Consider the following 27,925-nt stretch of genomic DNA (forward strand, 5'->3'; position numbering starts at 1 on the left):
CTCTATTATTGCTGCTGGTGTCTGCATGCAATCAGCATTGTTGGAGATATCAGGCTTTATTTCCTTCCTTTCTGAATTTTTAGAAAAGAACATTGTCTCCTTTCCTTTTTGTACAGAACAAACAAAAACAGCTTCCACAGCCTCAAAAATTGCCTGAGCTAAGTAGTATGTGAAGTATGTGTTAATTTGGTTTTGTCAACGTTTCTCTGATTTATCGTTGGTACACTGCACCTACAGTCAGCATTTTCATTCAGTTACACTCAAATAATCCTGCAAAAAAAACATCAATATTTCTGATTATTTTTAAGATAAGTGTGAAACTCTGAAGGTTGTATTGTAACAATGAAAAACAAGCTAAATTTATATAGCATGCATGACAAAATGATTGTGTAATGCGGACTAAATGTAGACAGTAAACAGGCTGTAACTTGCCAGGTAATGTTTTCCGCTAGAAATGAAGACAGATTTATCTCTAATGTGTGTGTGTGTGTGTGTGTGTGTGTGTTTGGGTTGCTCATTAGGGACACAGACTCATAAGGTACATTTATCTGTTACCAGGATAAAAAAAGGAGTGTTTGTTTGTGTGCATGTAATGTTCCATGCGTTATTACGTGACGAGCGATGTCATGTCCTAGCTTGTTTTATGTGAAACTTGGCTCTGCGCACAGAGAAGGCTAATAAAACATGTTTGTGTGCTGGAGGCAGACTGGGAAGGCAGTGACAGACTGGTGTGTGTTTGCAGTAAAGACGGAAAACGAGCTAAATGCTCAAACGAGCTCAGCCCACACAGCTTTTGACAGGCGTCTGTGGTGGCAAGCCTGTCTCTCCTGCGTTCACGCTGCCTTTCGCCATTCTTTATTGCATTACAGTCTGCGTTCATTTGAGAAAAATATGTCAAGCCAGGACATAAGCCAATCAGCACACATTCCCTGCTGCCGTCGTCTATTTACCCTATTTGCCTGAGCTTTCCTCTATCTCACTGACTCGCCCTTTTTCCCAACTTCCACTCCCTCTCTCCCTCTTTTGTCTTTCCCTCTGACTCTGCTAAGCCTCCACATAAGAGCAGGTGTTCACACTTACACATGATATAACATCTCATGGTGAGTCAGTAATGAGAAATGGATGCTCAATGACTTAACATTTGTTAGGAGTGGCATCATATTTTTCCAGTAACTGTGTGTTTATGTGTGACGGTTAGAGATAAACAGACTAATTCAAGAAAGTTGTATTTAACTTCTAATTCTTTGAAAAACATTATTTCAGCATCACAGATCACAAGTTAACAGCTTTACATTCTGTACAACATGACACCTTCTATCCTTTGACCCTCAATTTACTGTGTATTAGCTAATACATAACATAGAGACTTCATAAAATGAAAAATAAATGAAAATACTTCATTATTACTGTCAAAAAAGATGGATTTTTGCAAATTTTACATCAAATTCCACCTTTTTCTTTCCCTTTAACCTGCCAAAATGTTGTTGTTGATGTCTCATCTTTTCTCTCCCATCAGTTTCGATGCTCAGGGGCTTTTTGAACTTTAAAGTCCCCTTTCAACTCAAACATGTGTTTTCCTTATTGTTACTTAACTTTGATGAGCAGAGTTTGACACTAGACATGTCTGGAGGCCAGTATTGGTCCAATATCAAACACAAGTGTGATGTGGAAACAAGAGGCTCGGAAGTTATAGATTCTGAATTTTTCATTAATGGAGAAGGAGTAGGTTTAACAAGGTAATCGCAAATGTTGTTGAAAAACCATATCAGACACATTATTGTTCAAAGCAAAATCATAAAACATGTCCGGAGGGAATTTTTCAAATGAAGTCACTCTTGGCATGACGTCCTACCTCTATTTCATGTAGGAACTTGACAAACTACACAAGCAAAATTACTGTCAAAATAATTTCATATGACCTTTACGGCAGAGTTCAGGTACTTCAAGTCACAATAAAAAGGAAAACAAGACCAACACTGTAGTGAGTATTCCTCCACAGCGCCCTCTGAATCTGAGAGTTACTCCTCTTTTTCTCATTTTTCTACTTTTGAGTCCATTTACCAGTTGTAGGTTTGGTCTGCCCTCACTGGCCAGCAGAACAAATTGGTCTTTGATGTAAAAAAAATTGTGACAATGACACTCCAGTTGTCTGCTCAGCCGGTCTTGAAATACATTTTCACAGTCATGGTTATCTGAGGCTGAGGCACGACAAGTTTCAGTTTCAAGATGAGACCAAAAAACTTAACATTTTGTCTGTAGAACTAAGTTGATTTTACACCTGCAGTAGTGTGTTTCTGTTTGATGTTGTGTCACAGGCAGCACAACTGACTGCCCGGTCTGTTGTCTCGAGGCCGGTCGACCCTCTGGCTTAAGTATCACTGGTGATGACACAAGGACCACAGACGAGCCAAATTATTTCTTTCTCATTCATGTTGCCCCCCCCTCAAGCCCTCAGTGTCTGTGACTCATTTCTTGTGCTCTCTGCTGCCCCCCGTGGTTCATCTCTTTGTGTAGTTAAGTGGAGCCAAAGGGCTGTTAGGAAGCCCCAACGCTTGTTTTTCCACAGCCACATCGTCTAGTTGTGGTCAGGCTGTCACAGCCTCCCTTGTCTTCCTCCTTAACATGCTTCTCTGCGTCCCTCATTTCCACCCCACCTCTCTGCTTCTCATACACCCCGAGCCAATCTCACAAAGGAATGAGAGGGAGGAGAGCAAACAAGCCTGTGGTGGTTTAGAGAGGGAGAAGTGGAGCAGGACAAAGACGTGGATATGGAGGAAGGAGGGGAAATGAGGTTGAATCTGAGGCTGTTGTGCCTCTAGGACCGAATCAAGACAGTCCAGCATGTGTTTGCTTGCCTACGTGGACGAACATGTGCCTGTAGGAGTGCACGCATGTTTTTTGCGTGTTATATGTGTTTGCGTGGGCACCGATGTGCTTGTGTGGCTGGAGCTGTATTCAATTAGTGTGTGTGTGTGTATGTGTGCGTGCAGACTCAGCCCTGGCTGGCTCTACGGCTCATCACACGCTACAGCCAACTGCTGATTACACAGCACTTGTTTTGTCCCCGCTCTACTCTGTTCTGCGCCTATTATCAGCCTGGGAGCCTGCGCAAAATTAGACGGAGAGCTTTGTCTAACACACTGTTACTCAAGTCTCCCTCTTCAGCTGTTTTCTCCTTGGCTCTGCGCTGCAGAGGACACCTCTGCCGGCGTCTCCTCCAGGCTTAGGACCCGGAAAACCAATCAGAGATTTGAGTCCAACAGTCCACAACGTTTCGCTCTATTTGTCTCTGGGGCTGATGCCTATTTACTCAGTTTGAAAACATTATGACAATAAGGAGGGGATCAGTTCTGTTTCACTTCCTGTCTAGAGGCTCCCTTGTGTGTGTTTGAGGATAGTTTGGCATGCAGAGCTACATCGCCTCACTGATTCATTAGAGCTTCCCGTGTTGTGACACCCCTAGCATCAGGCGGGTGTTAGCAGGCCGTGACTTATTGTCTCATTGAGGAACTGATGAGTTGACTGATGCTAGCAGTACACTGATGCTAGTAGTCATTTGGATGCAATCATGTGAAAGCTGATTACTCAGTAGTTTTGGTCAGTTGGTCACCACTTTCTGAAGTGAATAGCAGTTAGTTATTTTGAGAAAAGGACATGCACAGTGGGTGTTGCTGCTTCCTGCTTGGTGAAGGAGGAACTGCAGAGTTCAGCATTTAGCCCTGCGATGACAGGAAAGACAACAGGGAGAGAAAAATGGCAGATTTCCTCTCTTGTTCAAAGGGCTTGGGGGGGTAAACAAAGATGGCAAATTAGGCAATCATAGAAATATTTTTTAACAAATAACCATGATTTCTAAGAACACGTACTCTCACCATATTATATGTTGTTGTTGTTCATATGTGTCTGTACAGCTGAGTGGATCAGGAATGATCAATGTTTACCTTGAGGAGTAAATGATCCATTCTTTGTGGAAAAAATGTGGTCCCAGGAGGTCTGGATGAGCAAAGTTCTGCCCTCAACTAGAAATGTCCTGGTTTGTGGGGCATGACGGGCTGCAGTTTTTTCTTCTCTTCTACTCTCCGCGTGCAGCCTCTCATTCACTCACTGGGCGTCAGAGCAAAAAACCTTGTGCACAAATCCAATCAAACCCCTACTCGTCTAACCATCAACCTAGCCAAACATTTCCGAGGTGCATTTAATTTGTCTTCTGTCTGAACCCCTCTGCTCTCTCAGCACTGCAGCGTTGAGTTGTGGTAGCAGCCAAGCATTGACAGGCAGGTCTGTTGTTGTACATCGCAGCACATGAGCTGAACCTGCTTTATGTGTTCAGACTTCACAGCACTGGGGCTCCTGTGTCAGCTCATAATGGAGTTTATGAGAAAAGAGAGTGGAGCAGACAGTGTCTCACGCCTGTCAGCCAGAATACTCCCCAGATTTTATGGGCTCCATAATGATTGAGTACATTAACCCTCATTTCTATCTCTCTCTCTGTCTCTTTGTCTTTGTGCAGGCACTGGCAGCCAATGCAGGCACAGGGTTTGCCGTGGCCGAACCACAGGTGGCGATGTTCTGCGGAAAGCTCAACATGCACGTCAACATTCAGACTGGCCGCTGGGAACCTGACCCGTCCGGAACCAAGAGCTGCGTAGGAACCAAAGAGGGTGTGCTGCAGTACTGCCAAGAGGTGAGTCATTGTGACAAAGATTTCTTTGAAATAGGGTATCTCCATCTCATCTGTAAAGGCCACCATCAATCCCACAGAGGTGGTAAAATTCAAGCAGTAAAGTCAGGTAGAAAAGGGCAGAGACAAAGTGAGTGTCATCATAAGAACATTACTTCAGGGAGAATCAGATTTGAAGATATATTACTTTTGGTATATTTATTATGGCTGGCCAAGTGATATAAACATAACTTACTGAGAGTTTACTTATAGGGATTGTTTGACAATTTGGGAAATATGCTTTTATGCCTTGTTTCTGAGAGTTAAATGAGAAGATCAATACCACAGCCATGTGGTATTAATGAAGCTACGGTAAAAATGAAGCTACCACTTCATGGAGTCTTGTCATCGCTGTGAAGTTTCTAGGCAACCAGCAAAGACTCCAGTAATTTACTGCATCCAGCCAAGAAATAGTCTATGATTAAGCAAACAAAATATAACATGTTAATTAGTAAGATATAGTGGTGCCCGCAGGTGGCAGAGATGTAAGATTGTCATATGTTGAACATAATTTCAGTCCCTCTGCCTTTTCCGGAATGGTAATGGGAGTAATATGATAATAGAAGATTAAAAAAGTTAATATCATGGGGATATTTATTGTTGAATACGTCCAATGTTTATGATGTTGAGGAGAATTAGCTAGCGGGGTCATTTTTCATTTCCCTGTGATTTGTCATTAGAGAGGATATTGAGCTGTTCCTGAAAGACAGGCATTATTCACAGAGTAGTGGGTGGCATTTCAATTAGCAGACCCTGCCACTGTCATTTTCTCTGGCTGTCTCTACACTCATGTTCTTCCATGACACAGATATCCTGGCTCTTATTTACTTGTTCCTCCTACCGTATCTCCTAACCCATGAGCCTGCTGGTATTACTGTCATGGTTTATTATGCAGCTGTCCAAGAAAAAAAGCAGGGCTGTACATTTTCAAGCAGCCCTGCTCACAAGCTTCAGTTGCATTTATTGATGACATTTTGATGGCATTTGGGGAAAGTGTAAATTGCGTACTCTTTCACGGTTGAGAAGATGGCATCTAGAGAGTATAAAGCGTGGATTAAAGGATCCCATTGAAGCTCCACTTATCGCACCTTCTCTATCTCTCACACACACACACACACACACACAAAATCCCTCTCTCATTATTTAATGCACCCTCTGCTTCTTTTCTCAACAGATGTATCCGGAGCTCCAAATCACAAACGTGGTGGAGGCCAACCAGCCCATTCGTATTGAGAACTGGTGCAAGAAAGAGAAGAAGGTGTGCAAAGGGCACGCCCATATTGTGGTGCCTTACAAATGCTTAGGTAAGAATTTACACTATTAAGTACTGGAAGAAACCTCTAAGAGGGCTGTAAATGGCTGTTCATATCAGGTGTTCTCCATTGTTCCCACTTCTTCTATATTAGCCCTTCATTCAAAAGCTAGAGAAAGAAGAGATTATGATACATCTTAGCCATAGGCAGAGGTGACATGGAGCGATATTAGAGTTTGATTCAGTTGACTAATCTTGGCCTTGAGCTGCAGATTGAGCAGATCCAGGCTAGATGGGAGCTAATGTCTCTCAGAACGGATGGCTGAGGGGGGGGAAGCTATTATTGCAAGGGAGGCTTGTTGAGCAATAAAGCACAATCTTATTTCCCCCCTCAGACAGTGGCCATAAACTCGAACAGACACACAGGGTCAGCGTGAGGGAGGGTGGGGAGGGTGGGGGGGGGGGGGTTGTGAGGAGGCCTGCTTTATTACTCTCCATTCCTCCATTCGCCTGCACCGTCATACATACCTCTCTACCTCCTCTGTCTCCTGCAGCATCACTGTAATCAGCAGTGGCAACATGGCTATATTCTGGTTTATTAAATGTCAGATACAGCCTCAGACTTTTGCAGGCCACATATCTGTATGCCCCCTGACTTAGAAGAACACAGCACTCTCCTGCTACCTTTGAGGATTGCAATAATAAAGAAAATAGAGTTCTGAAACAAGGCTTTTCTCTGTACTTGTCCAACTATGTCAGGGAGGAAAAAACATCTTCCTCTGTGCTGCAAACACTTCCCGCCACCCTTCCTCTGTCCGAAAGCCTTTTGCTGATTGAGTTGTGCCACTTTCTGGGATGAAAAAGCCATTAGCAGTTGCACTGGACTGTGAAATGGGCTACCATTCAAGAGCATTTTTGGCAAATGCAGAGGAGGAGGCTTTTGGGAAATTCATGAGACAGCAAACACCACAACTGGAGTGGCCGCTCGGTGGTTAAGACAGGAATATAGATGAGAGGGATACACAGGTGGAATCAATCTCTGAAAGTCCCCTAGTTTGCTCTCATCTTACATCCTGAAACTCTTTCAACCTGACTGCCTGTCTGACCTGTTAGCTTCTGTCGTGACTGCGGCCGGCTGTTGCTTTCATCAACAACTCAAGTCCTCTCATTGTGATTCAGCAACAGTGCCACGACTGCCATTTAATTAAAACAATCCCATTACCTCTTTTGGGGTAATTAAATAACGTCATTCCTAGTTCTTGTACGTTTTTTTTTTTTTTTTGTCTTCGCTGTTAAGGTCTACGCACTTATGCCCCATCGAATTACATAGGCCTTCTCTGCTGCTCTGCTGGGTTGCAAATGAGGAGTCTGAACAGAGTGAACAGAGGAGACAGATGGAGAAGGGGAGATAAACATAAGGTGTTGGCGAGAAGGAGGCTATTGAGAGGGTTTCTGCTTAATTATGTAATGGAGCATGTTAGGGGCTTAATTGGAGGGCTCTGATCATATGCTACGAGCCATGGCTTGCCTCTGCCACCTCACCGCACCTCACCTCTCTTGTCCATAATTTGTCAGTCCCCTCTATCATATCAAGTGCAACGGTGAGTGCTGTTGAATTATTCATTATTTGTGTAGTTCACACAGTGTTCCGGAGAAATGGACATCATAGGTTTTGACTTATATTCATCGGTGTACATTAATTATAGTAGAATCAAAAAGAAATGAAATAGACCAAAGGGAGGTGGGCTATAGCTTGAAGGATATGATTAAAAGGGCCAGACCAGCACCCATGTCAAGTTAATAGGTTTATATGAATAATGCAAGTGCTAAGGGAGGAGCTCAGTGAAAAAGGAGAAAGATGGGTTATACCATCTCTTCATGCAGAGGCTCAGTCACAGAGCCACAATCCCTCCCTGTTTCCTGTCCCCAAACAATGGCTTTGCAAATGAATGTGATTTTTGTTCCATGGCACTCTAATCCCTGCAGCATGATGTCTTTGTCAAACAGCAGAGGATTATTTGAGAGATTTTTTTATTATTATGTCTGGAATGGTGAGAACAGTCAGTGGTAGATGTGTGACTGGGGTGTTGGTTAGTGTGCATGGCAGGCTCTCTCTTACACAATGGTTAAATTGAAGGTGGGAAATCGCGGGGACAACACAGACTACAGCAGCTTCTTGCTGAAAAAGAGCATTCGTGCAAATAAAGCATTTTGTGGTTAAATAGAGATTTTCAGGGATCCCTCAAAAGGCACGTTTAGTTTTAAATTCAATTGTTTTATATCTAGAATTCCTTTCAATTATTTCCTTGTGACTCCTATAGTAGCTATCAACACACTTCTTAACGATCACATTTATTGCTATGACCTGTTAAGGATTATTCTCAGCTCAGATCTTGAACTTTGAGCTGCTTTCTGATTCCTCAGACTTTTCAGGAACAAAGTATTTCACAGCCACGTCTGGAGAAGAAGTGAAATTCACTAGGTCACATTTTCAGACATGACACATACTTGGCCCTTCCTGTTGACTAAGCCTATTGATTTAAGGAAGGGAAGGGCACACAATGACAACTTCTGATATCATCAGTCTTATCATCAGTCTTGTTATTGTGAATTAGCTGATGATTGATACAAGCTCATTTTAGAGCGCCACACCTCTGGTGGTATGCACTCCTTCGCCTCTGGATATGTTTTGAAATGAGCGTGAGCTTTGAAAGGGTAGTTAAAGGCAAATAATACAGCTGTGGTTAAGGATTAGGTGTTTCCTGTGGTTAAAAAATGAGCAAAGTTTGCTAAAAGTCTAAACTTAGCTGTGAAAGTTCTTTGTGTGAGCTTGAAGTCGAACCCAAGATTTAAATGCAAATGCAAATCTTTTTGTTATGCAACATCAACCTCCAGCTACCTCCCGGTTTTAGTCACGTCTCCCCCCATGTAATCTTTTCATGGTGGCGGATCAGATTTCCTCCACTTAAAAGGCACAATCCATGATGCAAATGTAAACAAAAGGGGAGAACCGCTGCCAAAAATCAAAGCACAAGACGTGAACCGGATATCTTTCTCAAACTGGCGTTACATTTTTCATATCTTTAATGTATCTCAGCAGGAGGAAAACTCAATATTTTGAATCATTATTAGCTGAGAAACACAAAACTCCGCTCCATCTATAACTCAAAGTCTTCAATTATGCATGTTGACATACCTCAAAGTTAAGTGGTGAAATATATTATAGATTGAACCGTTAAGTGCACTTAACATATCATTTGCATTTTCAGATAATCGCACTGATTACGCTAACTTTTACTGCATCAGGCCTTTGAAACACAATAGCCTCACTGTCGAAAAGTAGATCTTACATGTGCTTAGCTGAATTCACCACTTCCCTGTACTGTAGGTATCATTAGGTGTGTTCATACCGTAAACTGGGGAGTATTATGGGAGTCTGATAGATGAAAGGTTAAAAGAAAGGCGGATGAATAGAGTAGGTAGAGAGGAGGTCATAGACAATGAGGAGTACATGCTCTCATACACGCACTTGCACAACTACACACACACACACACTGAAACACACAGAGCAGAGTGCTTGCGAGGCACAGCTGCTCTCCAAACACCACCATCCATCACCCACTGCAGTGTGACTGCATACAGCGTCTGCATGATACCCACTCCACCTCACAACCAAAGCAACCTGTGTGAGAGACAGAGAGAGATGAAATGGGGAGAAAAAGTGTGTTAGTGAATGAATCACTTAGCATTCGTTGTGCAAGATATGGAGCTGAGGGTTACTGGGAGTCATGATGCTTTTCCCTATGCTCTCTCTCTCGCTCGCTTTCTCTGAATGTTAAGAGACAGAGAGGTTAGAAGAAGAGAGGTGGGCACCAGTGGCGGAAAATATACACTCACAGGCCACTTCATTAGGTACACCTGTGTAATCTAATCCAATACAACAGCTCTGCCGTAAAGTCTATATTTACGAAGCTTATACACATTCAGTTTTTGTTGACATTGTCAGAAAGGTGATAATTCACCTTTATGTTTATTACTGAGGTCGTAGAGGATGGTGGTGGTGTACTGGAGTGCATTATATTGAAAATTGTTCCCAATATTTTGTCCACTCCATTAACATACATGAGTCGGACAAAATATTAGGAACACCATTCAATATAATGCACTCCAGCACACCACCAGCACCCACTATGACCTCAATAATAAACATAAAGGTGAATTATCACCTTTCTAACAATGTTAACAAAAACTGTAAATGTATAAGCTTTGTAAATGTAGAATTTATGGCAGAGCTGTTGTATTGGATTGCATTAGATTGCACAGGTGTTCATAATAAAGTGGACTGTGAGTGTATTAAGTTATTTTATTTAAGCAAATGCAGCAATATAACAATAGTAAATTAATAAAGTCTTACTTATGTATAAATACAGAAATATAATCAGCAAAATCCACTAAAATATCAAATAAAAGTACTTTCAAAGTGTAATGTCATACTGTTTATTATCACTGTTTATTACGGTTTATATTTTATTGGATTGGGCTATTCCGTTATTCTGTTTTAAAGTCGCAGCTATTTGTGTAGATCATTTTAACGACTTTATATATATATACGGTTGCATATTTACCTATCGCAATCCATCACATTTTATAAGCTGATAATATCTGAAACATATCTCAGACTCTTATTCCACAGAGTGAAAATATCTGCCAAGTAAATGTAATAGATGATATAAAAAGTATTTATAGTAAGTATAAAAAGTAAGAATCAGACTTTTAAGTAGCATAAAATGAAATTACATCATAACAAGAGCTGCAGCTGATTATGCTTTTCATTATCAGCTGTCTGTTGATACATTTTTCAGTGAATTGATTGTTTAGTCTTTGGAAGGTCTGAAATATCACACTCTCCCACAGCCAAAGGAGGAGAAAAGCAGCCTATTTTCAGATTTGCGAAGACGAAAGTAAAGAGAATAATTGAAATTGATAAATGATTAACCGGTTATAAAATTGTTGTTGAGTAATGTTTCAGGAATGCATCAACGAATCGGGTCAGAACTGATAATGACATGAAAAACTGTATCTAAGTACAGTACTTGAGTACATTTTGTTGAGTTACTTTCCCCTGCTGGTGGGCACAAAGCAGAGAGGTGCGAGAATGAGCGTCTGGAGGGTTGACAGAGTTTGTGTGAGGGGGTGTTACTCTACCTCCTGGGCGGAGATGAGAAGCAGCTGCCGAGTCCTCTGCTATTTCCAGCTCTCTCCTCTTCCTATCCTACCCTCTCATTTTCCAAAACACTGCTTTTTCACCCTCTGCCTGCCTGCCTGCCTTGCCTTGTGCTTATAAGAAGTGCTCCAGCAGCTTTGCCTCAGGCCGAGGTCATGGTGAACCACTAAATGAGCAGCTATAGGACAGCTCCCAGCCCTCGTTGTGAAACCTCTAGACCCTCATTTGTGTGTTTTCAGTCCGCCCATTCTTCAGCCGCTCTGATCTCAGTCTGGACTTTGCCCTAAACCTTCTATTCAGCCCTCCCTCTCGCTGCCTGTCTTTCCATCTGTTTCTGATGGCAGTGTTTCTACCTGAGCGCCTTGTCACACTGCCAGCCTATCAGCAGTCGCTGTCCTTTTTAATCTTTCTTATGACCCCTGCACCATATGCTTACAGGCACATGGTTTTCAGCCTGAAACTATTCATAGGAATTCACAAGATGCCTTTCAAGTCTTTTATTTCCTCCAGATCTGCTTTCTGTCAGCTAGTTCTATGAATAAAACATCTCCTAATTGAATTCATCAAGCAAATAATATCACTGACTTGCAGGAAAGAATCCAAACTACTTTAAAAGGCGCAGTGTGAAACATGATTCTCTCTACTGCCATTTTGATTAGAGGTACAGATGAGAGGAGGGATGAATTCCTCTCTGCTTCAGGTGCATGCACAGATGTTCAAGTGTCAAATGCCCTTTCTGTTATACCACTGTAATGACATGTAAAGGACCAGGCAGCTATGAATTATTGAATCATGCCGTTTTTTTTCATTAATCTCATCTGTTATTCCTTTTTTAATTCCAGTATGTGATTTATTGTTTCTGACCCTGTCGTTGGAACATCGACCAGGCAGGGGAGAGATTTTTCTTTTTGGTGGTTTGGCTAACAGACATATTGGTCCGTGTGATTTGCTGTTACAGTTGGCGAGTTCGTGAGTGACGTGCTTCTGGTTCCGGAGAAGTGCAAGTTCTTCCACAAGGAGCGTATGGACATGTGCGTCAGCCATCAGCAGTGGCACGGTGTGGCCAAAGAGGTAAGGAAACAATTACCGCAGAGGAAACAGAGGGAGGCTGTATCCCAGAGATAGCAGCGCAATGGAAAAGTCCTTTTGGAAGAGGAAGTCTTAAGTATCAACTTTGCTTTTAGAAATTAAACTAACCGAATTTTAGTCCCTTCTCCTTGTCACACTTTTATTGCTTTCCAATCTTTCTTCTTCCCTCCCTGATGTCTTTCCACCTGTCTTAGTGAGTCTCAGAGGCCTACTGATCACAGGCTGACTGGGAGCCCTCACATTTCAGCTGCTAATCAGATTAGTGTTGTGGCTGTAATGCAACTAATCCCCCCCAGGCAGCTCCAGAGCCGGCCCTTGGGGGCCACTCTGACCACAACAGGAAGAGCAGCGGCTCACCATACCCATCAACCTTCTGCTCTAGTCACTCCCTGCTTCATGCTTTCTGACTCTTCCCTGTCATGTATTACGAATGCGTGAACCCGAGAAGATAGTGTGACATCCGGAGGCAACCAATGACCTGCAGTTGATAACAAATTTGTCTCAGTCAAGCAGTAATAGATCTTACTAGTGGGAAAATCCAAGAAAGAAAAATGATTCAAAAACAATCTCATCTCCCTCACCAGCTGCCACTGAGATGTTCTTAAGCTGGGCAGCTAATCCTGGACTTCTCCAGTGGAGTTTCTCAGCAGCCATCAGTTAGTCTGAAGTTGTACTCAGCAGCTCCTAGCTGTTAGATGAAGCACAGCATTGTTGAAATGAATAACTACGTGACTTTCTGAACGTTTGGCCCATTAATCCTTCCAGTCAATATGTGACAAGAGAGCTAGCTGTAAAGTCAGTATGTCTGTATTCTGTGGGTGAATAGATCCACTAGTGTCAGGAAACTGCATGGTACAGGCATGATACCAGAAGTCATGAAATGAGGACTGGTAGTATCTCTCTGGCTAGATAGCTAGTAAACACCAGGATTGATAAAATCAAGGTTAAACAGTGCTGTCATGGCAAAAAGAGACATTTGATTACAAACAGGGATTTTTTTCTGACTTTATATTTTGCTAAACTCCTTTTATGGTGCTAGTCGCGTAGGTTGGCAATATGCTCACAAAGCAAAATGTCAAGTATCAGCAAAAACCAAGGTCCACATTTGACATCAATTACAGCAGTGTGCACAGGCTGGCTGGACAAACTTAATTGACTTTTTTATTCAGTCTAATTCATTCTTCTAATTATTCTTGGTTCCCATTTTTTTAACCGATAATTTTGCAATTTTCTTATTTTAATAGGAAATAATAAAATTTAGGTGGACAAGAGGGAATCATTTAGTGTAAACTGCAGTCAGTAGTGTTGTCTTGAAGCAGAAGACAGAACTTTTCAGTGAGTGAGGAGATAAAATCCAGGTGAAAATTAATTTAAACAGATCTCTCTTTTTTAAAATTATGTATATTTCTTTGTAAATCTATATAATCCAAAAAACTGAAAGCCTTACTGCAGTTGTCAACAATACCATGTGACTTAATTAATTTAACTTCCACTGTTTCCTGATCCCATTACTCATAAGCTGTTCCGTCTATCATGAGCCTCATTGTTGGTGTAGTCCTTCAACTTCTCCTTGATGAATAAAGATTAAACAAATATCCGCTTGTCAGAGCTAAAGTTGATACTTTAATGTAGTGTGAGAAACCAAAGCAGCATCATCAATCTCGATGCCCTCCGCCGTTTTCAGTCGATTTCATCACTTACTTCTTCTGCCCCGTCAGGCCTGTGGCAAGAGCTCCATGGTGCTGCACAGCTACGGCATGCTGCTGCCCTGCGGCATTGACAAGTTCCATGGCACCGAGTACGTGTGCTGCCCCTCCTCCCGCATCGGGGAGTCAGCCCCTCCTTCCCTGCCGTCCCAGGAGGAGGACGAAGAGGAGGAGGTAGAGGATGAGGAGATTGACGAGGCCGACCTGGATGAGGAGGAGGCTTTAGAGGACAGGTGAGCAGTCGGTAGTTGTGAAGGGGGGGGGAGGGGGGAGGACAAAGTATGTGGCTCCGTGCATGATCATGGCATGTCTTTGAAATATTGTGAGCATAATATCCGCTCTCTTGCGAAGGGCAGGTATTATTGGCCATCTGGATGAATTAAACTGTCGTGACATTGACCTATGGCAGCTGCTCTGCCTTGTTTGATAAATGTCTCCTCTCCCTGGCTTCCACCCCTTCACTCAATCACCTCTGCCCTGCTGCCCACCCCCCCCCCCCCCCCCCCCCCCCCCCTCTCCTCCCTTTCTCAGTGAGACACCAGCTGATGAGCAGCCCACACAAAAGGAGGAGCCCGTGGATGAGGACGAAGATGAGGAGGAGGAAGATGAGGACGAATATCACTATGTGTATGAGGACGAGGAGGTGGACAAGGACGATGAGGATGAAAAGAAAGAGAGCAGCAAAATGTCAGAGAGCCAAGATGAGGACAAGACTCTGCAGGAAGTGAAAGGTTTGTAATGAGTCCTTTTAAATTATAATGTACCATCCTCCATCCTTTTCTCTCTCTCTCTCCCTCTCTCTCTCTTGCTCCTTGGCACTTTGCCTACCACTTAAATATAATCAAACCTTTTTAACTTTTAAACTATAGGCAGTTATGCTTAAATCTCAGCCAGACTGTAATTAGATAAGTGTATGCATCAGCAAATACCCTTTTCTCCAGCTCGCAGCAGACTCTGTGACGTACTGTTCTGCTTTATCAAAGAACAAGTACAAATCATCCTGTCTTACTTGTAGCCAAACTGCTGCTAAATCCTGCTCATCATGTACAGAAAGAGTTGCTACCCAGTTTTTTTTTTTCTTTTGCTTTGTTAAATTGTATCCATAGATTCATAATAGTACTGATAAGGAGTGTTTCATGGTAGTTTTCTGGGTGTTTGTAATTGAGACTGGAATTAAGTGCTGCCCCTAGTGGTCGGATGATCTAACAGCTGTCCCCTGACAGCGGTGTGCACCCTGGAGGCTGAGACTGGCCCCTGCCGTGCCTCCATGCCCCGCTGGCACTTCGACATGAGCCAGAGGAAATGTGTGCGCTTCATATACGGGGGCTGTGCCGGCAACCGCAACAATTTCGACTCAGAGGAGTACTGCATGGCTGTGTGCAAGCGCCTGAGTAAGTCTCACGTGAACGAGGCCCGCTTTGACAACAACCCCTCTTCCTCTCTGTGCTTGTGTCTTTGCTGCAGACTCTCTGCTGAAAACATCTTTAGAATAACGTAGTTTTAGTCTGTCCCTGAGTAGTTCTGCAGTCTTCAGCTCTCTCATCAAATCACCACAGCTGTTGTTGCCACGTCACCTCCACCGCAACAATTAACACTAAATTCACTCATCATCTTCTTTATATGTGTTACTGCTTCGTTGATATATCTAGGGCATCAAACATCAAATAGTAGCAAATATCCACACATAAGATGAAAGCAGATAATGTTTGGTATTTCTGCTTTGTAAATTACTTAAACTATTTATCAAAATTGTTGTTAATTGTTAATTTTCTGTCAATTTATCAATCAACTGTCACTACTAAATTGGAACTGTTGACATTTTCAGTATTAATATCAGACAGAAAGAAATTGAGCTCATATTAATTGTTAAAATTAAATATTATGTACTGTCCTTACTCACAAAGACATGTATTATTTATTGATTACTGTTCATTTCATTATCATGTGTCAACCAGTGCACTTCCTGTCACTTAGAGCTGGGTATCAAACCTCAATACTTTTTGGTACCAACCGAAATTTGTCTTAAATAAAAATCATCAAAAACTGTCAAGTACAGAAAGCTGGCATTGAACGCTTGCTTGCTTGCTCAAAATTTTCTGATTTAAATCATAATTTTCCCAATTTTGTTTAAGCAACAAACTTGTAAGGCTGCTTGTGTTTAGACAATGTTGAACATTTGTAAAGTTCAGTTTCTTTTGTTAATTGAAAAAAGGCTTTTTAGAAACACATCTTTATTTTACTTAAAGTAAGACATGTTTTTGGAATTGGTACCAAAACTCAGGTATGATATTAGTATTAATATTGAACAAACAATACCCAGCCCTACTGTAATTTCCTGTATTCTAGGACCTTACAAGCACATCCTTAATTGGAATACAAAAGTAAAGTTAAAATTTCATTAGAAAATCCCCAAATCCAAAAAAAAATGACAATATGTCATATTTTTACTTCACAAGTCGTCCTCTTTCTTCTTAATGTAGTGTTCATTCATATGCATGTCATCTTCAAACACGCTTTTTTTTCTGATTTTTCTGTCTTCTTTGTTTGACTGCCAGTGTTCACTCCTGCCATTTGTTCATGTTTGTCTGTTTGCTGTCAACAACAACCTGTCTGTTTGCACACTGAGCGCTGCCACTACTATTGCAAGAACCCCACCAGCACATGTCAGCAAGCCCCATTTCTGTACACCTAACAAAGACTTCACTTTTCATCAGTTCAAACACAGTTCATGACCATGACCAATTGGATTTTTCTTTTGCATTTTAAAAAATAAAATGATGTTAGGAGCTGAAGCAGTTCAGAGCGGAAAATATGCGTTTATCCGTTAACCTTTGCCTCCTGTTTTTTGATGGTGGGGTGAAACGATGAGGTTTCTTCCTGTTTACGAGCCCGCAGCGTTATTATTATTGCTAGTTGCAGCGATGCAGGGAGTGAGTCCTGCGTGAGTGTATACCGAGGAACCCAGAACAGAGCCCTCTGGCCTCTCCCCCTCAGATGACCCGGGCCGTCAAACATGGAGATATTTCCATTAGAGTTTGAGATGCGACCTGTCAGCAGAAAGCCGATGGGAAGATAAAAGGAATGCGAAAGGAAAGACTGTCAGATTCTCTTAAATTTATCCGACTTACCGAGGGTAGAGGAACGCCTATGAGAGGAGTGCCTCTGTGAGGATTTTTGTCCAGCTTCAATCTGCATTCCACTTTCATCTCTCTTTCTCTCTGTGCCCAGTTGTGTCTCTTTGTTTTTTCTGCCTACCTGTGTCCGCGTGGATCAGCCAACCTGTCTGTCTCTCTGTCCGTGTCTCTCTGTCTGCCTAGTTGTCCAGATTGCGTGTCTGTCCGCTCACCATCTGTTTTTGAATTCGCAGCCATGCCTCCCACTCCTCAGCCCACCGATGATGTGGACATCTACTTTGAGACCCCGGCTGATGACAAGGAGCACAGTCGCTTCCAGAGAGCCAAGGAGCAGCTGGAGATCAGGCACCGTAACCGCATGGAGAGGGTGAGTTACCGGGTCCTGTCAGGGCGCCAGTCTCTGATTAAAGAGGCAGTAAGTAGGGTTTTTACTGCTCAGTCACAAAATATGACTGTTATATACATTATTTGTGGTATTGATCAATACTTGTATATCAAAGGCTTTTAAAGCAGCTCAAATCTGTCATGGAACAAACTTTTAGTACTTGCTTAATGGCTGTTTTTCAAGCCAAAAGATATAAAACAAAGCAGGATTATCCTCACAGAATTATGTATCGTGATAAACATGATAACATGATAATTATTTAGGGCACTGATGAGGTGACAGCTGTTGTCCCTTCTTGATTCCTCTCATTAAGAAAGACCTATAGATAAAGACAGGCAGTTGGGTTCATAGACTGTATGATGAGGATGAGTCAGAAAAGTATTTGAATCAGTCTTTCTCAGTAACTGTGATGCTGGTTTTGCTCTTTTTTTTTCAAAAAAAGTGAAAAAAAATGTTGGAAAATAGGATTTATTTTTTCAAATAAGAATAAGTATTATATTTGTATAGTTTCAGTGAGAGTGAGCCGAGCCTCATGAGAGGATTCAGGGACAAAAAAAATGTGCAAGTCAGTTGATTCACAAACTTCGCAAATGTTCTTAAAACTTGAAAATTTGAAAGCAAGAATAAAGCAAGGAGCAAGGTCATACTTAACGGTTCACTGACCCCAAACTTTTGGCAGTTTTTCAAGTTCACAGCTGACAGTAGAGACTTTGCGGACATTTCAACGGGGCACTTGTTTTGGCACACCTCAGTTGTTTCTGGGGTCAAACTTGTGACCCTCATGTTTTTTATAACAATTGGCCCACCTTGCATCTCGCTTCATTTCCTATTCTCTCTCTTTGTCTCTGTCACTCCAGGTAAGAAAGGAGTGGGAAGAGGCTGATCGCCAGGCTAAGAACCTGCCCAAGGCTGAGAGGCAGACATTGATCCAGGTAAGACACTGATCCTTCCTACTGGGAATCCCCCCCCTTTGTCCCTTTGTTTAGGTGAGATATGACAGCTTACAGGCCCTGGGTCCCTCATTCCCTGTGCCATCAAAGATCCCTTTTCCCTGACCGCTCTATCTTTATCACTCTAAGGCTAAATTAGGGCACCGTCTGAATGGGGAGACTTCTAAATGAGTCCCTAACTCCCCTGACAAGCCTGAGAGGCGACATGTGAAACAGAGAGCTGTATTTTTTCCTTCTATTTTTTTAAGTAGAAGTTGAAAGCTCCCACTGTTTTAGGTACATATACATTTTTATATGCATATACTTTTGTTTATAGCACTTCCAAGCCATGGTGGAGTCCTTAGAGGAAGAGGCAGCCAGTGAGAAGCAGCAGCTGGTGGAGACTCACCTCGCCCGGGTAGAGGCCATGTTGAATGACCGGCGCCGTCTGGCCCTGGAGAACTATCTGGCTGCCCTGCAGGCTGACCCCCCCAGGGTAAACACCACACACCGGCCTCTGAGAGCATCTTTTATCCTCTCCTCACGTCTCTCCAATCTGTCTATTGCTTTTTCCTCCCTCAGTCGATGTGCAAACACATTAACACACACATTTCTGTCAGACCACACTCAGCCTCACACTACTTATGGCCTGTGGCTAATCTCATATCCTGTCAAAAGACCCTCTGCCAACTTTCAATTCATCATGAGGAGAATGGATTACTGTAGCCAGAAAAACACACATCCCAAAATCCTCCATGAGTACAAAGTCAATCACATTTGAACCTACAGCTATAATCCCTGTGTCAGTTTTTTTTTTTAATTCCTCTTATCTAATAGTCTTTTGATCCTTTTGCCAGCACACAGTTTGGCACCCTGTTGCAAGGTGCTGGTTGTTTCTCTAACCAGCAGTGTTGGACTTGTTACTGAAAAATGAATTCATTAAATATTTTTATTTTGTACCCATTTCATGTGGAATAATGTTGCCCAAACCGAGAGTAGTAATTCCTTATCGTGCTTCTGTTACACCGCCAGCGTTGGTAATTGCATCATCTGTGGTGCGATGCTATTTCAGGAGGTGCTTACAAATTATTTTATGTCATGTTACATGCATTGAATTTTTTTGCACTTCACATTTGACAGCAACGTTCTTGTCGTGTTTCTGCTCAGTTATAACAAGTTGGCAGAAAGAGATCACAGTGTGTGCTTATGTCTAATAACAGCAAATAAGTTTCATCATTAAAATCCAATAAACTCGAGGCTGATGAAAACTAAATTTTCTGAATAAAAAAGCTTAAATTATATTTTTTAAGATGATAATAACAACAATTTACAATTTACAGAGTGGTGCCTATAAAATTAGAATAAGGGAAGAAATTGCTGTTGCATCAGTGATGTCCACATGAGGCGGGAATATTACATCAATATACACTTAAATGTTTAAAGGCCTTGTTTTACCATCCAACACTTCAAACCACCCCTCTTCCTCCTATTGCGTGTCCCCCTCAGCCTCACCGCATCCTGCAGGCCCTGAGACGGTACGTCCGCGCTGAGAACAAGGACCGCCAGCACACCATCCGCCACTACCAGCACGTCCTGGCTGTTGATCCTGAGAAGGCTGCTCAGATGAAGTCACAGGTCAGTGTTTGTATCCTGCTGATTATGACCGATCAGTGTCCATTACAAGCTCCCAGAGCCCAAGGTGATGTCTTCATGATACTTGTGTTATCCGATCAACAGACAAAACCCCTCGAATACTCAATTTACAAATATATAAAACAGAGAAATGAAGCAAATCCCATTTGAGAAGCTGGAGAAGTTGGCATTTTTGTTAGATTAAATTATCTCAGACTTAAGTGATTCATCAATTCTTCAAATTAGTTAATTGGTGCCTGCCAATACTTCGAGGTCTTGCATCCTTCCTCAACTAGTTTTGGCAATGACGACGTACTTTATTAGAAGCTGTGTCAGTAAATCTGAAACCTCTCAAAGAGCCACTTGGAGATCTCACACTCTTGCCTATTTGTGCTCAGACAGGGGAGGGATAATGATGTCTCAGGCTGCTCCTCTCTGCCCTGTTTCTAAGTGTGTAGGAGGTAGAAGAGTGCATGTTTCTCTGAGTTGAAGCCCAGGAGGAGTGAGTAGGCTTGTCTGACGGAGGGAGGGAGAGAGGGAGGGAGGGACGGAGGGGTGTTTCATTCACTTAAGCCTCAGCCGAAGATTAACATTGCGCAGGTCTTGTGTAATGCTGGACTCTGAGCTGCTGCACAGGGATTTGGCTGGAAGCTCTTCTGTTAGATGCACTTGCATATGTGTCAGTGCCCTTCGACACCATTTATAGTTATCCTCCACCATTAAAGATAACACAGCAGATGGATGAAACAACATAGTGAGGAGGGGAAAAAAAGGAACCGGAGGGTTACTATTTAGATGAATCGTAGGATCTGGGAGGCGGCGAGCCTTTGTGCTCAGTCATGGGAAGCCAATCTGTATTGTTTTGCTCTCGCAGTGTTTATTTGTCAAGTCTGCATGCTCTGTATTTCTTCACCCAGCCAGACTTGAAATCTGCATTGTCTGATTTAGCAGGCTCTCCTTGTTTGTGGACGTGACATGTGACTTAGAGATGTATTACAAAAGAATCCATTGTAAATAGGGAAAGGCTTGCTGTGCTTTATATAACTGGGTTATGTGATGTTCTAGGATCAAGGTTATACTCTTTTTTCTTTTTTTTTTTGATAAAAGCCTCACCTGTCAAGCTTAGGTGAAGTTGCTTGATGCGTCGAAATCTCTATACCAACATTGGGACGTGTAATCTTCATAATGAGGATTGTTTGTCAAACATCAACAGGAAGGTGTCACAGGAGCTGCAGCCGTGCCTTTAATGGGAAAGGTGCTTTATTGCCATCTGTTGCTGGCTCTGGTGCACTGCAGCCATGTGTTAGAAGATGAAAACAGTCAGTCATCATACTGGGAAATAAACACCAGTTACCTGCCAAGAGCTGGCCAGCTTTGTCAGTGGCTGGTAGCTTTTCATATTCTGCCAAACACTTTGGCAGCAGAAATTTGGAAATAGTTCTCTTTTCTAAACATTAAATTTCTGGTAAAAAATGAATACAGTGAAAGTGACTGGAGAATTTTTAGAATACACAAAGTTTTGTGTCTAGTCGATCAAAACAGTCTATTTTTTTGTTGGTTTTGTTTTGTCGTGATCATTGGGACTGACAAGCAGTAGATCCTGTCAAGACACTTCAGGGCTTCAACACTGATTTGAATATTACATGCAGCAACTTGTTTTATGTCTGCACGTTGGCTGGCTGTGAGTGAGTGAGCTCTCTACCAGAAGGCACATTTCTGCCATTTCTGTGACAGTTCTGTTTAAATTTGTGAACATAAACAACTCTCTTCTGTCAGTATATTTATATTCTGGGCAGAGAACAGTTAGCTGTCTGTCCTAAAATTTGTACTGTGTAGTCATTTAATATCTCCGCCAAGCGTAAGCCTGGAGGGGATCATGTGTTTAGTCTTGTGTGTGCATGTGTCCGTGTGTGTGTGTGTGTGTGTATATCTGTCCACAGCTAATCTCGCAAACTACTGGACCCACCAGGCCTAATATTTTTTGTGCACATTTATGACTGTATGCTCAAGGAGCTCTTGTGGTTGCGGTGATTCACAATTTTTGAAAAACTCGACTGCTGACTGTCAATGGCAGAAGTTCAGATAAATATTAACATTCCTTATGAGCATATTGTAAAGCTTAAACTTTCGTCTTTTCAGCAGCCCTCTCCATTTTACATTACATCATAGCAAAAGGTATTTCCAGCAATCAGCAAGGCTAAAAATAGGGCTTACTTAGTCTGTCGGAGTCCACATTTTGGCCTTTGTTATGGCTCAAAAACTGACATCCATAGAAAAGTTTGGTCTCATCTTGAACCAGAGCATCTGCAGATTAATACCATATGTTACTATCCACTAAAGTTAGGCACAATTAGAGATGAATAAATCCCCATTTTTGTTATTTTTACCTCCATCTTGTCTGTACACACCTAGCAGAGATCTGCCCTCTACTGAGTCCGCTCTTCTAGTTAAAATTGTCTGTTTGTTGGTTACACTGATTGATGCCTTCTGGGATAAAACATCACTAAATGATCTGTAACAACTGATAATGTTGTGATGGTATCATTTTGTAAGATGGCTACTGGCTAACTAACTAGATCAAACAAACAGTGATCAAACACACAACTTGTTGCATGTAAATACAGATGTAATTCATCTTCAACTTCTTCTTCTGTCTCCTGTATCTTCTCTTCCTGTTGACACCTGTTTCTGAAGACAAATTTTAATCCTCTCACATGCTTTATCTCAAGTCAGCACCATGTTTCTCCTGCGTGACACAGTGTCTCTGTGCATATTTCAAAACAGGAAAGCCAATACTGTAATCTGTGATGCTATTAGGTGACAAAATGTATAACCTCTCCAGTGACAATAAACTCAAGAGCGAATTTCAGGGGGATTTTCTAGGATAAGGGTTCATTTTCTGGTTTATTAATGTTAGCTTTTAAATAAATACTATTAGAATGAAAATCGTATACTAATAGTTCACAAATCACTCTGTAATTGGTTATCACTGGATTAGGGTTGAATCAATTATTCAATTAATGGATTTGTGGAACACCGTGAAATGAATCACCAACAATTTTAATGAGTGATTTATCATTTACAAAGTATTTTATCAAAACATTCCCTGCTTCACCAATGCAAGGTTTTTCAGCTTTTGTCTATCTTACATCATTATAAACTGAATCCCATTGTGCTTTTAAGTGTTGTTCAGAAGCAATTGGAAGACAACACTTTGGGCTTTGGGAGCTCACGATGGGAATTTGTCCATTTTTTTTATGGCATTTCACAGACAAAACAATGAATCCTCTGTAGAGAATCATCCGAGATGCTGAGAATAAAACACATCTCCATTCAGGGGGAACATTTTCACTTTGATGTCATCATAAAAATACAACAGGATTTATTTGTCATTTTGTCTTTTTTTTTTTTTTTTCCTCAACTCCAGGTGATGACCCATCTGCGTGTGATCGAGGAGAGAATGAACCAGAGTCTATCTCTGCTCTACAAAGTACCGTATGTGGCCGAGGAGATTCAGGATGAAATTGGTGAGTCATGTTCTGTCAGAGGCCCTTTGGGCATCTTGGAGGACGGATTGTGTGCTGTAATAACAACGAAGTGAAATGAAAACAGTGATGGAATCTGCACATGTGCCAGACAGATGAAGCCAATACATCACATTTCCTCTGTGCCCTCAGTGGATTGTTTTTCTTATATCTGGTGCAAGCTGACATCTTGCGTAAAGGGAAACACAAATATAGGAGTAGACCAGTAGACACGGTCTGTAAACCAGTTATCAGAGACAGAGAGAAACATGCTGTCTGTTTCTCGGTATGAATTTGTGAAGGGGAATTTAATACAGCTGCTACTCTCTGTTTCTAAGGGCCTCAGCTCACCAGCTCTCATTTTTACAATTAGATCTAAAGCTGGAAACTGTATTTGGGATGTTTCAATCTCCAGTGGTACAGTTTTAGGCAGTCAATGTCCGGTACATTTTATTATTGTCTTTTGTCTCCTTTGGTTCATTAAGGAAACCATAGCATGGTGTTGCAGCACAGATTAAAGTGGGGCGGGTGCAGTGACAGAACTGGGTCACAGCTTTCACCATGCTGCATCCTGTTGGGAGATGTGTGGATTTACATGGAAAATAGCTCTCAGAAAAATACTAATTGGTAGTTAGCAGAAATGGGAGCAGATGTGTCTTGCAGCAGCAGCTCTGTGATTGTTGGGAAAATCAGTTAACAGTAATTGGAGAAACCCTCATTTTGCACATTGCTGCCGTGTCCCAGGTTGGCAGGTGTTAGCATATGCCAGGATGTCTCATACTCATTTGCTCTTTATTACAGATGAGCTACTCCAGGAGCAGAAAGCTGACATGGACCAGTTCCTGTCGTCTATCTCTGAATCACAGCCAGATGTCACCGTGTCGTCAGAGGAGAGTGTGGAAGTCCCCATGTCCGAGGGCAAACCTTACAGGCCCTTCCAGGTCACATCCTTGGGGTCCCGTTCAGAGCCAGAGGGTGAGCAGCTCCAGCCTCAGAAACAGTCACAGGCAGAATAATGAGCGTCACAGTGGCTGTGTGGAGAACAATAGGCCATACACACTTTCTGAAGGACATTGGTGACAAAGCACACCAGAACTGTTGCACAGTGAGGGAGAATAGCCATGGGTATGGACTATCTGCGCCTGCACAGTTCCCTGTGGCCTAGCCTTCAACGCAGCACCACTGAAGTTCAGATAAATGCACAAAGCCTCAGGCTTTGGTGCTGAGCTGGGGCCAAAGGCTTAGGAACAAAAATGTGACAGTTATGATTCTCTTTTTGGTCACATTTGTGCCAAACAAAGGATTGAATCCTCAAGGAGACAAAAGAGTGATGGATGGAACGCTTTCAGGAAAATGGAAGGCAAATTACCTCACAAAAATAAATCCCCAAGTAACATTTATTATACATGCCAACACCCCAGAGGGCTTAGACACAGCTAGCCAATTTTGAAATGGCTTGAAGTTTTTTAAGTTTGGTTATCTCTCGAATTTATTTTCAGACACTTCCCTGCTGGACTCTTTTCCTAATCAATTAACACAGATTGATAATCCTGCCTTTTCTCTGCTCACCTAAGTTTTCTCTCTTCTCTCCTCCCCCTTTTCTATTCTTCTTTTTTCTGTTGCTCATTTCTAATGCCAAGGCGATCTATCAGACTCCCCACGTGCCTTCAAGAAAGGTTGGTGCCTCTGCTGCGTCTTGTTTTTCTCGCTCCCCCCCTCCTCCCCTTCTCCTCTCCTCATCTCCCAAGCCATTCCCATCTAATATTTTGTTCCTCTGTTCTGCTTTTCCTTATCCTTTGGTGCAGTTTGGGATCCTCTCTCTCCCACCATTGCTGCTATTTTATCAGAAGCCATCTGGTGGTTAATTTTCTCCTTTTTTTTGATGACTCACTTAGGCTACGTGGTTGGGTCTCAGTTGCTCCTATGCCTGGCCTTTTATCATAATATGATTATCACCTCATGCTGAATAGCGAAGTCTGTGGCTTTGACGTCCTGACGAGAGATAGGTCACAGCCACCTCCCCTCGTAGAGAGACTCTTCAGTCATGTGTCTGCTGCCATCCCTTACTCAGTACATTAGTCAAAGCACCTTGCTTAATTATTCCCCCCGCCCACGTACTCATTCCCTTCATCAGTCGCCCTCTTCCTGATAGGAGCTGTGTGATTTAGTGGCCTTGTCTGAGGCTCAGTGTTTCCGCTGCTGACCCACAACCCAATCTAAATTGGCCTAATTTGTCCTCCAAGACCTGAGACAAGGATGTAGTTACCTGTGTTGTCTGATCTGGGCTTAACCTTGTGATCTCACTCTTTAAATTGAATGAACTAAACATGTTCCACTAATTGTTGAATCAAAATTATATATTGATTTTTTTTTTTTTTTTTAAGTGGATGCTGAACCTCCCCTGTTGTATTTTTCCAGAGAAGTTTGTCCCCCTGTATTTGCTGTTGATTTTGTGTTTTACTTGTCAAACCTATAGTAATGCTGCAACTAAGGATTATTTTCATTATTCATTAATCTGTCCATTTTTTCCAAGTAAATCTACAATATTTCAGTCTATAAAATGCCAGGAAAAGTGAAATAATTCAATTTAGATTATCCAAAAGAAAGAAAAATCTGCAAATCCTCACATTTCTGTAGGTAAAACCAGCAAATGTTTGGCATTTTTGCTTGATAAATGACCTATCAATGGCCAAAATTGTCGCCAACCATCTGCCGATTGACTAATCGATTAATGGACTTATTGTTTCAGCGCTCGGTCAACCCATGCAGATGAGGTCACATTGCTCACATAGAGGTCACTGCTATTGTTTTGTGTGTTGTTGTGACTGGCTGTGCACTATGTGCACCCTGCAGTACCATCTGATAACATGCCAGAGTTTCTGATGTCACTTCTGCTGAGTGAGGCCTGTAAAAACGCATCATTGTTCCTCCCTTAATCCAAAGGCAATTGTGCTAATCTTAAGCGTTTGGTATTGGCTGACTTGCAGCATCAGCAGCAGACAATAAGCCTACACCAGACTCGTTGCTGCTGTGCATTGTTCAGGACCCTGCCCTGACTGCCTCACTTGCTCGCTCTCCTCTCGGTTCTTGATTAATTCATGAAATATCTGGTGTGTGTATTAATAGATCCTGTGCCTATTTCAAAACCATCGGTCTAACATGCATATTTGACACTCTGGCCCAGTTTTTTGTCTTAGCCACTTACTTACTAATCATCTGTTAAAATCTCAAGGGACTATGAAGGATTTTTAGATGAGGAACTTCAGTGATTCATAGTTTTGACCATGAAATCGGAGATAACTGAAGGATGCAAAATGCCAGGATGAGTCATAATTATTTAGAGGGCTTTGATTTAGTGAGTCAGTGCACGTAACTGGATGTTTACAGAGACATCTCAGCTTTATGCAAAACACCACTTTGAGAGGGCTTTGTAGAAAATGTAAGGTCAGTGTCATGTCGGCTTCACAGTGCTCACACTGTGCTGAATGGAAGAAAGGGCTTTGTTGTCACCAGTGCACTGAGGAGACTGAGGCGACAGTTGTGACGAAAAAGAGCTGGATATCTGTGTGCAGCTGTCCACCATCAATACCACCATCCCTGTTTGTTTGTTTGTTTGTTCACGCTGCTCCGCTCTTATTGACCCGCGCTCCTTCACCTCCTCACAGGCTCCGCCATGTCTGGTTTAGACGGTCTGATAGGTGCTGAGGAGAGAATCATCAACAGCAAACCCAAGATCAGCGACAATGTGGTAAGAGCTTCATTATGACTTTTATCATTCTGTTTGTGTCTCAGAGCATATTTAACTCTCTAACTTGCTCAACACATGAACTGAGAGCAGCACTGTTAAAGCAAAAAAAAAAAAAACACAGAGGAAATTCTTTTAGGATTTTAAATTGTGTTTGCAGCGTTAAATATTCTATAACAGACAACTGTCTTGACAGTTTCACTTCACTACCACAACCTCAGACCGAGGCAAATGTGCTGATGATTGAAATTAATGGGTACATACAGTATAGCGCTTTCACATGGCTCTCTTAAGTTCAGCTTTTAATGAGTCAGATTATTCCAGTAACTATGTTGTCATAGTTACAGCTAACTCACACTGGGCTATTTGCGTGTCCCTCTGCCAACCGACACTCATTCAGATCAACTCCACACGTTGTTAGGCAGTCATCGCATGCTACTTTTCTTTGCCAGACAGACCATTCCTCCTTGTGGATTTTTCAAACGATGCTTGGCTGCTGAATGTGTAATGTGTTTTGCATGCTAATCCAACACCAACTGCAAAGCTGCGTATTTGTGTGTGTGTGTGAATATGAGTCATGATGCA

General features: G+C 42.1%; 1 protein-coding gene across 5 annotated transcripts in view; it reads left to right on the forward strand.

Moving 5' to 3' along the window:
* The window catches only part of aplp2 (amyloid beta (A4) precursor-like protein 2), a 54,424-nt gene that overhangs the window by 21,648 nt on the left and 4,851 nt on the right, over positions 1-27,925 (forward strand). For 2 of the 5 annotated variants that reach the window (XM_067595306.1, XM_067595304.1), the window contains exons 2-15: positions 4,511-4,684; positions 5,895-6,024; positions 12,155-12,267; positions 14,004-14,224; positions 14,523-14,722; positions 15,215-15,382; positions 17,359-17,492; positions 18,368-18,442; positions 18,777-18,935; positions 19,946-20,074; positions 23,499-23,598; positions 24,397-24,570; positions 25,236-25,271; positions 27,261-27,343. In XM_067595306.1, the coding sequence (XP_067451407.1) occupies positions 4,511-4,684; positions 5,895-6,024; positions 12,155-12,267; positions 14,004-14,224; positions 14,523-14,722; positions 15,215-15,382; positions 17,359-17,492; positions 18,368-18,442; positions 18,777-18,935; positions 19,946-20,074; positions 23,499-23,598; positions 24,397-24,570; positions 25,236-25,271; positions 27,261-27,343 (1,896 nt within the window). The remainder of the gene's footprint in view (positions 1-4,510; positions 4,685-5,894; positions 6,025-12,154; positions 12,268-14,003; positions 14,225-14,522; positions 14,723-15,214; positions 15,383-17,358; positions 17,493-18,367; positions 18,443-18,776; positions 18,936-19,945; positions 20,075-23,498; positions 23,599-24,396; positions 24,571-25,235; positions 25,272-27,260; positions 27,344-27,925) is intronic. The other 3 variants (XM_067595307.1, XM_067595305.1, XM_067595308.1) reach the window with 2 other exon arrangements.

This window comes from Thunnus thynnus, chromosome 7, assembly GCF_963924715.1.
Source record: "Thunnus thynnus chromosome 7, fThuThy2.1, whole genome shotgun sequence".
Classification (NCBI taxonomy): Eukaryota; Metazoa; Chordata; class Actinopteri; order Scombriformes; family Scombridae; genus Thunnus; species Thunnus thynnus.